At 38.3% G+C, this 19563-nt stretch overlaps 1 protein-coding gene across 3 annotated transcripts in view; it reads right to left on the minus strand.

Annotated features, from left to right (window-relative positions):
• Positions 1-19563, minus strand: part of ADAMTSL1 (ADAMTS like 1) — a gene marked incomplete at both ends in the record, with an annotated part of 891527 nt that overhangs the window by 318081 nt on the left and 553883 nt on the right. For all 3 annotated transcript variants that reach the window (XM_081104271.1, XM_081104273.1, XM_081104272.1), the window contains one exon: positions 19448-19493. In XM_081104271.1, coding sequence (XP_080960397.1) covers positions 19448-19493 — 46 coding nt within the window. The remainder of the gene's footprint in view (positions 1-19447; positions 19494-19563) is intronic.

The raw sequence follows: 19563 nt of genomic DNA on the forward strand, positions 1-19563 counted from the left end.
CTTATTCACTTTTAATAATATATGTTCATAAACAGAGACACACACTTATCAAACACTAGGCTATAGTGCAAAGTCAGATATACTCTCTGCCTTTATGATAATTACAATTTAAAAGGGGAAGACAGGTATTGGGCCATAATATTCTAATGATAGGATTACAGAAAAAAAGAATATAATTCAAAATTGGAGCATGTTGAAAGTGTAATAAAAGAAGAAGTCTAATCAGATGTATTTTTAAAAGAATAAAATAGAACTTAGATGAATAAAAAATATAAATGTCTTTAGAAACTAATAGATAGAAAGAAAAGCATATTAGAGGAGTGGGAGAGTACAATTGTTAAATGGAATAAAGAGTTGAAGAAATTATTTAAATCATAGCAGAGAGAGTCAAAGGTATAGAAACTATGAAGAACAGAATGAAAATATGTATTATATAGGGAAAAATAAATTTCCAAAAATAATTAAAAATACAAATTCCTAGAGTCAGAAAGTCAAATGAAAATTAAACAGGATAAATAAGTGATCTATTCTTATACAGATCATAGATAACTGTAGAATGCTAGTGATAAAAATAAAACCACAAGAAAAAAGACAGAGAACAATTAGAATGACAGCTGACTTATCAGTAGCAATGATAGGAATCAGAAGTCAATGGACAGTTAGCTTTAAAGTGTTGAGAGAAGGTAATTGTCAACCTAGATATTCTTTCATAGTAAACCTAATGTCTAAGAGAACCAAATATAGATATTTTACAAACAGAAGAGAACTTATTTCTATTGAATCCTCACTAAAAGAATTTCTAAAGGATGTATTCCAGATAGAGGAAAAATGTACCTTGAAAAATATCTATGATTTAAGAGAGATTATGGATCAAAGAAAATTTTCAGAAATATTTTCAGGTATCTCTAAATAAACAATGACCATATACATTATCTAATCTGTGGGATTAATAAAGATGAACTTATTATAGAAAGCATTGACTATATAAAATATCTAACTGTAGGGTTAATAAAAATAGAGCTAAAACACTTGACAATAAAAGCACATATGTCTGGAAGAGGGTAATCAGAAGTAAAGTGTTTTAACAGGCTTGAATTGATGGATAGGCTAGTATAGATATTATTTAATTATAGCCTTTAAAGTAAACACTAAAATAATAGAAACAGATATATAACTTGAAAACCATGAGAGGGAAAAGTGTAATAAGAAAATAAGAGCCTCAATAGTTTAAAGAAGGCAAGAAACAAGACAAATATAGATCACAATATAAGATGGTAGAAATCTAGTTTTATCATTAATTATCATGAATGCAACCAGGTTGAAGAAAGTCAAGATTATCAGAGAGCAATAAAAAAATGTTTGTATTAGACACTCAAAGTTGATAAAGGTTAAAAATAAAAACAAAAAAAGATGTATTAAACAAATCTAACCAAATGAAAGGTGGATTAGTTATACTAATACTAGAGGCCTGGTGCACGAAATTCATGTATGGAGTGGGGGATCCCTCAGCCTGGCCTGCACCCTCTCCAATCTGGGACATCCCTTTTGCAATCTGGGACCACTGGCTCCTACCCACTCACTTGCCTGCCTGCCTGATCACCCCTAACTGCCTCTGCCTGCTGGCTTGATGCCCCTAACTGCTCCCCTGCCAGCCTGATCGTCCGTAAAGCATCTCTGCCTGCCAGCCTGACCATCCCCTAACTGCTCCCCTGCTGGCCTGATCGCCTAACTGGCCTCCTCTGCCGGCCTGATCGCCCCTAACTGCTCTCCCCTGCTGGCCTGATTGACCCTAACTGCCTCTGCCTTGGCCCCCGCCACAGTGGCTTTATCTGGAAGATGTCCAGTCTAATTAGCATATTACCCTTTTATTAGTATAGATCCGATCAAACAGATTTTAAGGCAAAAAGCAACTAACAAAGATGGTCACTACGTTATGAGTAAAGGTTAAATTCTCCAGGAAGATACAATTATTTTAAAATGTATGTCTATATAATAAGGTTTAAATAGTTCAAAAAGACCACAAAGTAAAATTGGCAAATTAAATCCTTTTCTCAAGCAGGTTAAAAAAAAATCACTGAAGAAGTAGGACGTTTGGAAAACACATTTAAACGCTTGTTATACTCATGCTCTCTCCAAGAACACATGGCTATTAGGTCATAAAGCAAGCGTCAACAAACTTCAAAGAAAAAGAATGGAAAGATACTTTTTAAGAGATCACAATGCAATGGTTAGAGATTAAAAAACTGCCAGCTATTTTGATGCTAATAAACAGACTTGTAAATAAGTTATAACTTGATGAAATCATAATGAAAATTTTAGAATACCTAGAACTAAATAGTAATAAAAATGACCTTTATCACACTGTGGGAATCAGACAAAGCTGTACTTAGTTGAACATTTACATGTGCAAAAAAAAAAAAAAAAAAAAAAAAAGCTGAAACTTAACACTGTAAGCATCAAACCTAACAAATTAGAAAAAAGTACAATTAAATAAATGTTAAAAAGTAGATGAAAGAAAATAATACAAATATCAATGAAACAGAAAATACAGAAACCATAGACTCAACAAAGCCCAAGGTTGGATACTTGAAAAGACTATTAAACTAAACTTCTGACAAACTTTATTGAATTATAATATTAAGGGGAAAAAAATCCCAAACAAACACTACTAGTGATGCAAAAGGAGAGACAACTGCCAGTTATAGTCAGAGTTAAACAGATAGTAACAGAAAAGTATGACCAGCTTTTGTCAATACATTTGAAAACAGTGTTAGAAAAAACTACTCAAAAGAAAATAAGAAACTATTAAAAAAGAAATAGAAGTAACAATAATAAAAGTTAATGTGTACATAGACTTGATTACATACTTGGCACAGTGCTACATGGTTTGTATATATCTAAACTAATTTAATAAACTAATTTAATCCTAAACTAATTAAATCCTAGTTTGTATATATCTAAACTAATTTAATCCTCACAACAACCTTATGTGTTCCATTTTACAGATGAGAAAACTGAAGCATAGTGAGGTTAAATGACTTTCACACAGCTACCAAATCAAAATTGAGGTTGAACTAGATAATTTGGCTCCAAAATTCATTCTCTTGTCCACTATGCTATACTTTGTATATATAGCCCAGTGAGTAATTAAAAAGTTTTCCTAAAAAAAAAATAAAACCTCATTCATGATTTTATAAGCAAATTCTACTAAGTAATACCAATCTAAAGTCTTCCAAAGACTAGCATAAAGATAAAACACTACCCAATTCATCCTATCAAAACCAGTAAGGATTGTACAAGAAAGAAAATTACTCATCAACACAAATGCAAAAGTCCTAAACAAAATACTGGCAAACCAAAACCAGATGTATACAAAAAAATATAATATATATGACCAAGTTGGGTATATTCCAGGAGTGCACCAACAAGATCAGACAAAATGTAGAAAGTCATAGCATTGGCAAGGATATAGAGCAAAGAGAACAGGTATAATTCTGGTAGAAGTGTGAATTGAAACAGTCACTGTAGAAAACTTTGGCATTACCTTGTAAAGTCTGATCACACAATATTTTATTTTCCACTTACTATTCTATTTCTTTTTTTTGTTCACTTCTAGTAAATTGGTAAGATCGTCTTTACTTTCTAGTATTCCCTGTGCTGCAAACTATAGATTGTATTTTTATTCTTTTAATAGATACTTTAAAATTTTAAATACATATTTTAAATTTTCTAAAATCCAACTTTATAATTTACCCTCTTCCCAAATATAATATGGATCTTAATACATTCTAAACATTGAGATGCTGTTAATGTATATACATTAGATAAAAACAAAGTTATGGTCAGTAGTTGGTTTACTCACTAGTATTTGTTTTGTATTGCTGCCTTAAAAGATTACCATAAACTTAGGTGCTAAATCGATTACCTCACAACTCTGAAAGACAGAAAGAAGTCCAGGTACACTCTGGCTCAACTGGGTCCTTCCCCTAGTGTTTCTTTCACAAGGCTGATCAAAATTAAGGAGTTGGAAGGGCGAGGATGCTTTCTGGAGTCGGGAGATGAATCCACTTCCAAGCTCATTTGGGTTTTTGGTCAAATTCAGTTCTTTGGGGCTGTAGGATGATGGCCCTCTTTTCTTGCTGGCTGTCAGCTGGAGACCACCAGGCTCCTAGCGGCCTCTCTGGGCCTCCTTGCCCATGGCCCTTCCATCTCAGAGCCATAATAGTGCCCGACAGTCTTCTTGTGCTCAGAGCCTCTCTAACTTCTTTTCCCACCTCTTTGCTGCCAGCTGCAGAGAGTTCTCTGCTTTTACAGCACCACATGATTAGATCAGGCCCTCCTAGGTAATCCAGGCTTCTCTTCCGGTCTTAACGTCTCTCACCTAGTAGTTTTGTGATGATTTCCATGTGGTTCCCATAGCTCCCAGTTCAGAATCAGATTACTATACTGGAATTTTGGCTTTTAATTTATAATGAGGAAATTGCAAGTCTGTCAGTTCATAAAGGTGCTGCCCACCAGCCTCCCTAGTTCCTATTTCAGATAAAGCTCTCATTCCAGGCAAAAGGTCATTATTAAAACATCAACAATAGCAACAACCTTCAGCCTCTCTCCTCACAGAGAGCCCGACCTAAGCCCGTGAGAAGAGTTTTCTGCATGGCCTAGGTGCCCCTAAGTTTAGCACTGGTTAGCCCACAGGAGTTGAGCTGCTGTCATCTTTGCTTCCTTCCAGTTATGGAGCCAAAAAGCCTGCGAAATCTGCCTTGCTCTCCATCTTGCATTCATGCTCCATTTTTGGTTCATGGACATTTTAGTCTTGCTTTTGAACTTGGCTATGCAATTGATTTTTATCATTTTATATTTTATCTGACATTGCGGCTTGTTTAGAAATAGAGGGGATCATAGATTGATTAAAAGTCCTCTTAGTTCTGTCCTTATGCTTTCCCCCGCCAAGCATATTGATCCTGCATTCGATTAGAAATATCTGTATTTTTTCTTTCTTGTTTTCCTGTCTTCAATTGCAAAACATTTGAGAGTAGAAACTGTCTTACACAAATCTCTTCATTTTCATTTGCCTTGCATATAGTCAATAACTGTCTAATCAAATTAAATGGTAATAGGAAAGGATGCATCAACTTATTCCAAGAAATAAGGTGGAGAATTTCTTCCCTAGAAACATCAGGCAGAACCTAGAAGACTTTAGAAGGGATAAGATAAAGCGGGGTTTTCAAACTTTAAAAAAAATTTTTATTGCCGAATTATTTCTCCCCCAAATACTGTTGATGAATGCTAATTAATAAGCCAAGTGAAAGCAGAACTGTTTGGGGTGAAATAGTGGTGGTGTGCCTAGGCCTGGCTGCTTGGCCTTCCTCACTGAGCAGTGATGTCAGGGTGGCTCCACAGAAAGTCGTTTGAAAAAGGTTTTCAAACTAAGTTGTATAAGGATTGAAAGGTTTGTCTAAATAATTTTAATATCTATAAAAATTCAAAGTCAATAATTCCTAGCAACATTTTAAAGGAAGTAAAAGAAAACTCAACAAGTTATACATTACACGTGAAATGTAGTAATCTATCATTTAAGAACTGCTGTTATGGAAGGGGAGTTTGGGATGAATATATGGCGGGATAAGTATGATGCTACTTACATAATGCTGGTTTTGAATGCGTTTTGAAGCGTATTTGCTCAATGAAGATTCAAAGGAAAAGAAACCTAAATGATGCCTCTTTGCCCCTCTTTCTGGGATGACCATATTTCACTCAAAACTCTAAACTGAATTTGAAACCCAAACTAAATATACTCTGAGTCATGTGTAGCTTCTGCTCATAGTAAATCTATAAAGAAAATATAGCCAAACCTCAAAGATAACCTCTTTAAAGTTTACAATCTTCCCTGAGAAGGAAGAGAATGTTTAGAATGGAAAGAAAAACACACAAAGAACAAGATTCCTCGAAGTATACTATGGCACAAAAGTGCATTAGCTACTCAAATAATGGCCCCAGCTCATAGGCCTCGGCACAAAGGTCTGGGAGTGATTTCCTGGGGGGAAAGAGATATAGAATTTATGTTGCTGAGTTTCAACACATCTTGATGTTAATCGGACGATTTGCTTCTGCTGATCATTAGTAATTTCATAGAAAAAGGGCTGTGCATGGACAAGTATTTTCACGTTAGCAACCTATTCAAGGCAGCTTGTTTGGTTTCATTCCAAGAGGCGCTCTGCCAAGGGAAGATCGGCAGTAGTAACTTCTTTTTCGAAGCCACTGTCAAATGCCTGCTTCAAGGTTCTATCTGGGTCACGAAGGCCAGCATACATTTTATGCAATTCAGAAACTAGGGCTTGGGAAAGTAGCTTTGGAGGACTCTTGACTCAGTAAACTTATATCCTCTTGACAGGTGAAGAAGCTCAAAGGGGAGGGGATTTGGGATGTTTTTAGCAAGGATACTTGCATTTCTGTGGTATTTAATTTGCACAATTAAAAATTTCAGCAGTTCATGTACTTCCAGACTTGAAGAAGTCTAATTGCTACAGTAAACTCATTTGGATATCTCATTTCTTTAAAATGGCATATGTTGCCCTGCTGGGTAGCTCACCTGGTTAAAGTGTTGCCCTCCTCTGTCAAGGCTGCGGGTTCGATCTTTAGTTGGGGTACATACAAGGATCAACCAATGAATGAATGCATGAATAAGTGGAACAACAAATCAATGTTTCATTCCCTTTCTCTCTCTTCTTCCCTCCCTCCTAGCCCTCTCTAAACTCAATCAATAAAAAAATTAATAAATAAAATAAAAAAGCATACGTTGTAAAGATGTTTGAGCCTTAAACTTTTTTGTATCTCAGTTCTGTTATTTGCTAAAGGGGTTTGTTTAGATCATCTACACACCCTCTTGTGTTATAGAGAAATGAGTATGGGCCTTGGTTGGGTATTATACAAGTCTCTCAGTACAACTCCTTAGTTCGGTAACTTAGATAAACCATTTCATCTCTTTAAATGTACACATTTCTTCATCTATAAAGTCAGGGTAATACTCACTTTTCAAGGTGGTTGTAAGAATTAAATGAATTAGGGACTAAAAAGTCATTAGCACCATGCCTGGCACATGTCAGATACCCAAAATATACTAGTTTCTTTCAAATGTTAATATTCTGTAAGTCCATGACTTTGCCAGGATCCCTTTGAGGTTTACGATCAGTGTTTTAGTCATTTTCAATAAGGGGGATTGTGGCACATAGAGGTTAAAGCTGTTTTCCCAAGGTCATGGAGTTAGCTGGGAGATGGGGCTTATCTCAGCTTTTCTCAATCTAATAAGTCCCAACACTCGAGAAAATGATCCTTAATCCTCTTTATCAGTTGAATCAATGAAGGATTTCTTTTTCATCAAAAGTCTACCAAGTCAGTACTCTGCCATTAATAACAAGATGCACTCAGTAAAGGTCTAGCTGAGCTTCTTTCATCAGAGTTTCAACACAGCAATGATCATGACAACATTAAAGGAAACCAGTTTTGGGCTGACCAAGTAGGCATTCCCATCATATTATCAGCCTCAGGATAGTAGTTGCTGGACATTAGCTAACAACCACAAGAAAATAGCTGCTATGTGAGTCAATTTGATTTATTATCTCTCAGCAACACATCTGTGAACTGGACCATGTAACTCTTTAGTTCAGGAAGGTCAGTTCACATCACTCAAAGGCCATTTCCTGGTGTTGCAACATTCCCTGTGACAGTCAGTCTCCATGGGGTGATGCGTGCTTAGGAAAAACTATGATCAGCTTAGGGGGGGAAATTCCCTGTGGCCTTTTAAATATATCAAAGAGATGCCAATGAGCAGAAATTAGTTGTATTAATATATCTCCTTTTCCATCTTTCCCAACAATTTGGAGTTCTTCATATTACTTTGAGTAATGGACACAGGAGAAATTGTCCTGAACTGGGGAAGCTGGCTTTTCTGGAAGACCATCGCTTGTTCATCTTTGCCAAAATGAGGTGGAAGAAGGAACGAAAGTCACCGTGCCCCCAGGTGTTTGCACTGATTCCTGTAAAGGAATGCTGTAAAGTGAGTACTACTCTTACTTGCACTTCATGGTTGAGGGAATGGAGGCGATGAGAAGTTAGAGCGCTTGCCCAACCACAAAGTGAGCGAGCAGCAGACCTTGCAAGCCTGTGTCCTCTCCACAGAGTCATGCTCCCAACGCACCACTCCCAGAGAGTAAAAAGTAGAGGCAGAGGATAAGAAATTGAGAACATATTAAGGAGAAAGGAAGAGTAGAGGGACTTAGGAGGGGTCCGATAAAGACATGTCAGAAAAAGCATTAAAACAGAAAAGAAATGTGTGCAGCAGTCAGAAGAAGGCCCAGGGGAGAAGAAAAGCAGAAGGGCCCAACCCACTGGGGAGGAAAAACCCAAAAAACTTGGCCAGCTGCCTGGCAGCCAGCACTGCCGAGAGATCTATATCCACCAGATCCACCAAATGAAGGAATCTGTGAATCATTAAAAAAATGTTTATTTCTTTATGCCACAAATGATAAAACAGTTAGTCATAAAATATGAGGGTTTTTGTTTTCCCAGAATAATTGCTGGAAATATTTTTCAACCATTATTCTGCCGGCTCAGTGTTTAACTATTAAAAAAGAAATAATGGGTTTTGAACCAAAATCAATCTCCAGTTATCCACATGGCATGCTGTGTACTTGCATTCAGGGATTAATTCATTTGCAAGATGGTTAAAGCTACGTGAGCATTAGTGCTATCATAGGTTGGAGAGGAACTCTGTCCTCAGAGAAACAATAAGTCATTTATCATTTCCTACTTCCTGCAGATTATTTCCCTTTATGATCTAGTTTCAGCATGGAGAAAAAGAATTGTGGCCCAAGTCAGGGAAATTGGGATGTTTTTGAGTATGTGTTCCCTCAGCACATCCTTTTGTTTCAGCAACAGCCATTCTTCTCCAAGTTGAAAGGGAAAAACACACACAAACCACAAAGCCCTACAAGTGGTGAAGCCACCATTCTACATCCATTCTGGCTTTGTGGTAAGTTAGACTCATTATGGGGGACACTGATTGGGCCCCTGGGACATGTTTCTGAGAATATACAGCCATTCTGACCAAGGATGTGTCTGGCCAAACTACAGTCAAACTTTGTAGCTGCCAGAGACCTAAGGACCGGGCATTGTATAGAAAGTCTATTTTTCTATAGTACATCCAAAGGAAGGGTTGTTAGAAGCCTGCACGTCTGCCAGAGATGATGTCCTTGTTCCAGAGTACTTGCAACCTGCTATTTGGCGAAAACAGTCAGGAGAGGTGCCTTACGATGCCACACAGTAAGGCTGATCTTCAGAAATACAGTAATCAAATTTTCACTTAAAAAATAGTGTATCCTCTTGGAAAGAGTATTTTGCCATAAAAAGGGGGAAGTTGAAGGAAGGGACTGAGTCAGTCACCAGACTGACCTGACCATTCTGTATATATACATAACATATGCATATACAGATACCTATCTGCATATATACATGTACACATCTATCTATCTACCTATCTCTCTATCATCTATCTAATCACATAAAAACCCAGGCAGGTAGTATTTCATTTCAATTTAAAAAATAAATATTATTCATGATATGTCACACAGCCACACATACTTCTTTTTAAGGATTTTTAAAAACTGACTGAGATGACATTAAAGATATTACTCCACAACTTGCTCTCTTTTTTGTACTTTCTATGTCTTGAAAGAACTCTACAGGTTATACATATAGATCCCTTATTCTTCTTAATGATTGTAGAGTGTTCCACGATATGGACATACCACTATTTATTTAACCAGTCCCCTTCTTTTCTTTCCAGTTTTTAAATGATCATAAATATGAATTAACAAACATTCTTTGTACATATATAAGAAGAGTATTTTTACAGGTAAGAAAGCTGAACTTGAGAGAGGTTAATGAATTTTGTTTAAAATCACATAATTACTAACAGGCAGCTCTGGGCCTCCGATTAGCCCATGTTCCTTCTGCCATATAATACTGCTTTCAGTCCCCCGTGTCCAGGATTGAAGATGAAGAGTGTGCCCTTTAAATCACTCAGCCTCCCACCCACCTGCCTCGATGGCCTCTCAGAGACTGCCCTCATCAAAGTGCACGTGGAATCCAGAGAGGAGAGCCTGGCCCCAATTTTGTTACATGAATGAATGTATAGGAAAGTGCAAATGAAGTCTTATTAAAGCTCCTTGGAAAAGATGTCCTACCAGACATTAAAAGGAGAATACTCTTTCTCAGTGAAAATTAAAATACAAGGAAAATTCATGTTTTTCAGCCAGACGGGTCAATACAGAGAGAAGCATGGATGGGTCTCTTTGGTTCTCTGGTGGAGAGTTGAATCAGCCTCAGGGAGATCCACCAGGCTGCCTGGGGTTCGCTCCAAAGCCCCCGTTAGTAGGTGGGGTTTTTTGAACATGTAGTAAGAAGAAACCAACATCTTTCCCTCAGAATCTTTTTCCCATTTGACTTCCTACGTAAGGTAAAGAAATCCCTCAGCCCTGACTGGTTTGGCTCAGTGGATACAGCGTCGGCCTGCAGACTGAAGAAATCCCTCTATTGCCTTTTACACGTTTCAGTCTGAGATCCACTGGCTGTGGAACCGGGAGAAGAGAAACGCGCAGCAGCGGGTAGTCAGAGCAGTCCTGCTTCTTGTCTGGAAGACAAGCAGAACAGTGCCCATCGCCCATAGGGAGAGGCTGAGACTGCCCCTTACAAAACAGCACTTGGGGTTAAGTTCAGACTTTTCAGCATAAATCAGTACCTCTTTCCTCGCAACGTACCTTACACTGCACCTCATAAACTGATCCACCGGGGCCTAAAATAGGCCAGACTGCTTCATTGGCCTCAACCTTCACACAGACACCCAAGGTGGCCTCAGAGAGCAATCCTGACCACCCCATACAGAGCAACCTCACCCGGGTCACTTTTTACCCCGTTATCCTGTTTTATTTTCTTCATAATCTTTCACTACTGAATTGTCATACTTTTCTTGTTTGTTCTTTGCCTTCTGTCTCTAGAATATAAACTTCCTGAGAACAGGGCCTTCTCTTTCTCCACCACAATGTTACCCCCGTGCTTAGAAAAAGTGCCTGCTACATAGAAGGTCACATGGATTCCATTTCTACTGTTCATACCACACTCTCTCTTAATGCGGCCTGGAAAAAACCTCTATCAACTTGAAAGGCTTGTCGCAAATGCCACCTGACTTAGGATGCCATTCATTCATTCATTCATCATATGTGCTGAGTGCTTACCCTGTGGTAGAGGTTACTCACTTCAGCTGTTCACAGCCCCTTTAATGTCTCAGTAATTTTTCTCCTGGCACCCCTCAGTCCAACAGCTCCATTTATCAAGTAGTTAGGTCCAAACAGTTTCACAGGTATTTGTGTTCTAATAACTTTGCAGATATTTGAAAGAAAAATACATATAACTTGAGAGAAAAATGATATTTTATTTTATTCATAAATAACCATATTTACTTACTCATAAAATCAGATTGGACAATGCCACCCTCACTTCCTGTCCCAGACCAATTTTCTTTTCTTTTTAATATACTTTTTTTTTAAAAATTGATTTCAGAGAGGAAGGGAGAGAAAGAGAGAGATAGAAACAATGATGACAGAGAATCATTGATCAGCTGCCTCCTGCATGCCCCCTACTGGGGATGGAGCCCACAACCCGGGTGTGTGCCCTTGACCAGAATAAAACTCGGGATCCTTTGGTCCACAGGCTGATGCTCTATCCACTGAGTAATCCAGCTAGGGCCCAGATAGATTTTCTCAGAGTAAATGCTTTTTACTAAAGCAAACCCAACTTCATAAAGGCATCATGGGAAGTAATACAGCATGATGTAGGAGCTCACATAGGGTCTAACAGATGCAAGTTTGTTGTGTTACCTTTGACTATTTAAAATATCCCACAGCTGCCACGTGTGTTTGCTGTGTTTCTCAGGACACAGTCTCGGATGCACAGTGTCACGCACTTGGTGGTAGGCACTGGGCATACTGTGGTGAGAGAACCAGGCTTGGTCCGTCTGTAACTTCTTAGTACCTTGTGCTTGCCTGAGAGTGTTTACAACATTTTAATTAATAATGTGATGCATATTTGCATTTTCTACTGGACTCTGATTTCCCTGAAGAATGGTACCTTGTTCTTTTATTGATACCAACAGCTGTTCCTCACATCCTGAAAGCAGAATAAGACTTGAATGCTCAATAAGTGTTGGGTAAATAACTGGAAAAAAAATAAAGAAGCGGATGAATAAGTGAACAAGTGAACAAATAAATGGCCCTGACCGGTAGCAGAAAGGCTTATTTTCAGCTACCAGAATGAAGACTCAACTATGGGAAAGTTAACCTCCTTCCCATCGTAGCCATGGCACTTGGCTGGAAAACGGCCCACATGCAGCCTCCCTGACTGACTCCTGCAGTTGTTAGTATTTGCTAAAGCATCTGTCGAGGCTCCAGGGGTATTTTCACTAGTCAGAATGTTGTTCCAGCAGGTTTCTTTTTCCAAATTCTGACCAAGGAAGGCTTGTAGCTGAATGTTCATTCCTTCCATGTGTTACTATTTCACTCTTGACATAAAGAAGAAATGTGCCCTGACTTTATGCTGTACAAAGGTCCTATGAGAAAAATGGACATGTCTGGCAAATGGGAATTTATCTGTTATCAACCATTAAGAACAATGTGATGAATTCAATGAATGCCATAAACCTTTACAACCTCGATGATGAGAATTACAGGTTAAGATGGATGGTCAAGTTCTGTAGCATGGATGGGAACTTTGCTTCTACTGTCCACATTGGCTCTCTTCACTTGGATGTTATTGCTAGCTGCAAATCTTTTTACTAAGTACTCCTAAACTACCGTAGCTCTCTCCATTGGTCTGCATTCAGATCCAAATCCAGTATAGCCTAGACATAATACTTTTGAAGAATTACAGAATTTTAGAGCTAGAAGGGACCTCTGAAATCATTCAGTTCAACCCTTTCATTGTCTGGGTGCATAAACTAAACCCCCACCCCCAAATAAACAAACAAACAAAACACTATAAACTTGCCCACAATCATTCTATTCTCTTTGGCCATATAGCCACTGCCTTTATGTCTTGTTGGAATGCTACACCTAAGATGTTCCATAGTAACAATACTAGAGACCATAAGATGAATTAAATTGAGGATGAAGCAAGGTGGTGTAGGAAAAGATATTCTACTTCTAAAACACATCTCAAATCTTCCCACCAGTGCTACTCTAGTCCAGGAAACCGTTAGCACTCACCTGAACTACTGCAATAGCCTCCTACCTGGCATTTCTACTTCCACTCCCTTCTTTGCCACCCATCTCCAGAGTAACCCTGCAGCCAAACCTATCTTTTCTCATCATCACAAATCCAACTCTCTTTTCCCCTCCTTATAGTTCTCCAGTAGCGTCCCGTTGCACTTAAACTGTAATACTCTACAACATCTGCATGATCCAGCTCCAGTCTGCCTTCAGCTGTTTTCTTATCTTCTAATACTTTTCCACATGCAGACTATACACTAGATATCCTGGGCTTTACACACACCAACTTCCTTCACAGTTTAGAGCCTTTGAGCGAGCTGTCCCTTGGATCTGGATTGCTCTTCTTCTGATATTCACAGAGCTGGTTCCTGTCTGTCTCTCTCAAATGTCACTCTGCTAGTGAACTTCCCAGACCATCCATTCTGAAGTAGTCTAAAGGTTGTTCCAGAAGATTTTAGTTAGTTGTGTTTTTGTTTTTTTTTTTTTCAAATTCTGACCAAGGAAGTCACCATCTGATCAGTGCTCTGCAGAGAACTGGGTGATTGGTGACTACTTATATAATTTGTTTGCATGTTTGTTCATAGTCTGGTTTCCTCCATTAGAATAAAAGCTTCAGGGGAACCAGGACTTGGTCTTCTTCACCAGTGTATAGCCCGGTTCAGAGAACAATCCTTGTGCTCAATTATTTTTGGAATTAATGGAGGATGTTTTGCCTTCATGTGCTAAAAGCATTTTTAGTTGTTTCAACCGTTCCTTGGAAGACAGAAATCCTTTGCCCACTCACCTCCCTAGGAGTTCTAGAAGATACAGAAAAGCAGCTTCCCAACTTTAATCTACAGTTGTCATTGTTCTTCTTCTTTTGAATGGTAACATTTGGCAATGGAGCAATAACATCTTAATAAAGGACTTAAGAGCACCATCAGCTACCACAGGCATCTTGGCCTATTGTGTTGCTAACTGTGGCCACTACCTCCTCAATCTCAAATTTTGTTAAGATTAAGGATAGTGACCAAAAAACAAACAAACCGAACAAAAGCCCCAGAAACACATACAGCAGTTTATGAATAACAGCATTAGTCTAAACACTTTAGAAGTACATTCAAAATGCCTAATTAAAATCAAGGGGTTCAGATTAGAGGTTTAAGTTGAATAAATATGATGATGTGACCCAAGGAGACCTTTCTGAGGGGCCCCATTGGAAGATCTCTGAGCCCTAAATGACTTGCTTGATTGGCTTGCCAGTTCATACCTACTATGTCTCCTAACAGTACCCTTAGTCTTTCCTTCCAAAAAGAGAGCCTTGCAACTTTCCTGGAAGAAAAGCAGAAAGTGTGAATAGGGAAAGGTTAGATGAACTATGTCCTTAAGAATGAAAATAGTCTACTTGGACCCTCTAGAAATAGTGTAAGAAGGTATCCTGGCTATGAGATGTATGCAAACATTATGGGAACTTGAACTTTCTTATTGATATTGATGCACTCTGTAGAGCGATTAATAATAACACTTTAAAATTTATGAACTAATTTTTTCCGGCAAGCCAGAAAAATTGGGAAACTGAGGAGATGTTTTCTCTTCCTTGGCCTTGGGGGACAAAAACCCAAAGAAATGTTATCTTAGCAACTCTACAAAGAATAGAGAAAATGTGCATCTCTGGAAGAGACATGGTTCAGAAGAGCCCAGGAAGCTGTCCAGGGTTTAAGGAGTGGCCCTGCAGACTTAGCTAACAAGGACCCTCCAGTTTTTCCAAAACAAGTATCTGAAAGGAGAATATTTAACTGAACTTAACTGAATATTTCTGAACTTCTTAGTTAGAAAAAAATTGGAATGTGATTATGAAAAGGTCCTTTCTTATGAGATGTTTTTATTTGTTTTTTTGGCAATGTTGCTTCTGTCATGGCCAAAAGCCAGAAGAAGAAAAAAAAAAACATACTTCAAATTATTTGAATACTCTAGGTTCTCATAAAAACTCAGTGTCAGTTTGATTCTACAAGCTATAAAGAGCTGGCTCGTGCAATGCTCTGGGTTTTAAGTCATATTGGGTCAGAGTCTTAGCCCGCATGTGCCCGTGAAAATGCTCATAATGACAGCAAGGAAATCGTGGGCTGCTTCTGAAAAGCTTTAAGGAAAGAGCAAGCAGACATCTGCTCATGTTGCTTTAGGCATTCATCTACTTGGGATAGTTTGGACACTTTCCACTATTCTAAAGATTAGAAAGAAAAGGGTAAGGTAAGAAGATTCTTTCATAACATCCTGGTGCATGTTTTTTTTTTTTTTTTTTTTTTTTTTTAAACCCTGATATATAAGATATCACTACAATAAAAGGGATAGTAAAGAAAACCAATAATCTAAAGTACATTTCCATTGAAAAAAAAATTCATACAATTTCTAAAACTCATTTAGTCAATACAATTTTTTAAAAATTAAAACACACACACCTATAACAGTTGTGTGTGCACACAAGTGTGTGTGTGTGTGTGTGTGTGTGTGTGTGTGTGTGTGTTTTAAAGGCAATGATATAACTCATGTTATCTGGCATCTCCTGTTCTTAATGAAAATAGAGAAATGAACTAGGCAAAATTTTCCATTGAATAATTACTCTTACTTCCAATGATCATGCTTTCTAGTTCCTTATACTCTACCTGTTCAGGCATTTAAAAACTTATACATTCCATTCACTTAAGTCTCTCTCAACTCATCTGTATTCTGAACACAGGTCACTTCCAATGTCCATTTTCTCTATTACTGCTTCAGTGCAGAACTGTCAGACTATGTCCTTACCCCTGCTGACCATGACCTCTGTCAGATCAAGCTCTCTAACCTCAGTCGAGCCCTCTTTGCTACTCAAAAATCCTTTTATTTGGCTAGGCTGGCTTCCACTCAACTTCCTCAGTGGCACTACCAGGCCTTTATGCTCACGTTCCCAAATCCAGACTGCCTCCTTCACTTTCAGCAGATGACTCAGAACACTTCTCTGCAGACACGCTAGAGCCTGCTCTTCATGCACAGCCTCAACTGTTCTCTTTTTCAGAAACCTTTCTATACATTCATCCTTTCTTTCTCCGTTTGTGCCTGTTTCCTAAGAATAAAGTATATGTCCTTTTCCTTTATCAAAATTCCTCTTCTTCTTTCATCCACTATCTCCTTTGGCATCAAATATACCCTGACCTCCACATATTGCCTGTCTCTCCCTCTAGATCGGTGGTTCTCAACTTGTGGGTCGCGACCCTTTGGAGGTCGAATGACCCTTTCACAGAGGTCGCCTAAGACCATCAGAAAACATATTGTTTTTGTGATTAATCACTATGCTTTAATTATGTTCAATTTATAACAATGAAAATACATCCTGCATATCAGATATTTACATTACGATTCATAACAGTAGCAAAATTACAGTTATGAAGTAGCAACGAAAATAATTTTATGGTTGGGGGTCACCACAACATGAGGAACTGTATTAAAGGGTTTCGGCATTAGGAAGGTTGAGAATCACTGCTCTAGATCAACTCACCTTTCAAGAGTTCATCATTGCAAACAAACAACCCAACCACCCTTTTGTGACTCTGCAAATGATGAGATGTCTCTATTAACATTTTATAAGAATAACTTATACCCACGGACTCCATTTCCTTATGAAAATATTTCTCTAATCCCCTGCAATCTTGATTTCCTAATACATGATAGAAATTACTCCCCTGTTGGCCTTTTTGCATATTTCAACTTCTTGGCAACACTTATCCTACTGAACACCTTCAGGAATCCTCTCTCATTTCTTCTTTTACTTTTCTCATGGTGACTTTGATAGCTTACCTGGCACTATGTTCTCTTTCTACCTGAGTACAGATATTCACCAAAGATCTGAGATTCTCTTCTCTCATCATTCTGTATACTTTACCAAACAATCTGCTACCAAATTTTCAAATTCCATATTTCTTACCTTGTGTTTCTATGGTTTGAGTCACAATCTCTTTCCTTACATCAAACCCCCACTGCCTCGTTGAACATACCATGTACAAGTGTAGCCTTTATGTCCAACCCAATGGTGCCCCTAAATCAAATTTATTATTGTCTTTTCCCGAATCTCCTCCCAACTTTCTTATTTTTAATAATGACATTTCCCATTATTCCAAAAGCCCGTTTGCATTTGGCAAACATCTATTATATATGTAAGTTATAAGCTTTAGGCATTGGGGATATAGGAGTGCACAGGATGAATGAGGCTCCTGTCCTTGAGAATTTACTTTCTATACTGAGAAAACAGAAAACAAACAGGTAATTAAATAAAATAAATTTGGTAGAGGCAAATACTATAAAAAAAAAGTAAAATGTGCCCTAACCAGTTTGGCTCAGTGGATAGAGCATCAGTCTTGGACTGAAGGGTCCCAGATTCTATTCTGGTTAAGGGTACATGCTGGGGTTGCGGGCTTGATCCCCAGTAGGGTGGTGTGCAGGAGGCAGACAATCAATGATTCTCTCTCATCATTGATGTTTCTATCTCTCTCTCCCTCTCTGAAATCAATCTATATATATAAAAGCCTAAGTTACCATCCAACCGGTAGCTATGGCACACAATGACCACCAGGGGGCAGACGTTTTGACCGAAAGCTATGATGCGCACTGACCACCAGGGAGCAGTCACTCAATGCAGGAGCTGCCGAGTTGCGGTGACTTGGCAGCTGCGGTTCTTAGGTGACACACCTGGAACCAGAGAGGAGGGAGCCCAATTCTGGGGTGTGTCACCGGAGAACCGCCCTCTCGCAATCTGGGACCCCTCAGGGGACGTTGGAGAGCTGGTTTCAGCCCAATCCCCACAGGCCTGGCTGAGGGACCCCATCAGTGCACGAATCCATGCACCAGGCCTCTAGTAAAAATATATTTAAAAAAGTAAAATTTGATTGATAGACTATTGTGAGGGATGAATTTGGGCAGTGGAACAACCAAATTAGATAAAACGGTCCAGGAAACCTCTTTGAGGAAGCAGCGTTTGAGATGAGACTAGAATAAGGAGAATGACCGTCATGCAAATGCTGAAGAAAAAGCTTCTCTAACAGTGGGATCAGCAAGAGCTCTAAATATGCACGTGTCTGTTTTCTTTATTCCCACTTCAATGCATTACTCTGATTTTAATTGCATACGTCTTATAGAATGACCTCAATTTTTACCTCTTTTGTATATATATCTTCCTGGTTAAACTTTCATTACTTCTCGCTCTCCAACTATTTCACCTTCCAGTGCATCCCTTGTATCACTACACAATTAAACTTCTTAAAGTAAAACTACAATATTATACTCTCGTTCCAAAACCTCTAGTGATGATGTCCCCTCTCTGCCCGCCACCCCCCCATTATTCCTTGAACTATTATAAACTTGGGAGGTGTAACATTAAAACCTGTTCATGGTGTAACCTCAAAATATCTTTCAGTTCTTCTCTTCCATACTGCTAAACACAATCTACCCACAATCTACCATCTTAGATATTCCTGCTTCCAAAATTCCCCATTATGTCTCCTCCACACAATTTGGGCAAGTCACAGCCCTCCCAGTCCTCTTAGCCCTACCTCAAATAACCTTTTCCTGGAAGACCCTTCATATTTCTCTCTGTTTTTAACCCACAAAGAACTTCTTCCCAGCATTTGTCATATTTTGATTTGTCTTCCTTCATTACATTTCCTACTATATCAACAGATGTTTTAAGATAGTGACCATGTTATTTATCCTTGTACTAGTGTAGTGCCTCACACTGATGGCATTGAATAGTATTTGTTGAATGAAGGAATGAAATGAATTTATTAAACCGGAGTTGATTAATACTTATTTCATGACACCCCAAGTGATTTCCCTTTTGTCATTCCTTTTATTTGTTATCTTGAAACCTAGATATAAAAAGTCAGAAACCAGAGACCTCTGGTTGTGAAATATCCCAGTAAGTTTCAATATGGCCACACTTGTAAAAGTTTATATTGAGGAACATTAAAAATACTTATTTTTCAATGTTGCATCATCCATGTGGTGTGAGACAAATCACTTTCAGTGAAGTGCTAATTGATTGATCTCTGTCAGGATACATAAAATTGCTTAGCAGTATTCAGTGCTTAAAAAATACATGATCACAATCATAAAATCTCAATACATACCACGTTACTGCAAGTCCTATATCGGATATTTCTTCCCTCACAGCTCCTAGGAGACAAAAAGAAAAACAAACACCTTATTACTACCTATAAAAGGCTCAATATTTGAACTCTACTAT

The sequence above is a fragment of the Myotis nattereri genome (genome assembly GCF_964212035.1).
Source record: "Myotis nattereri genome assembly, chromosome: 12".
NCBI classification, from domain to species: domain Eukaryota; kingdom Metazoa; phylum Chordata; class Mammalia; order Chiroptera; family Vespertilionidae; genus Myotis; species Myotis nattereri.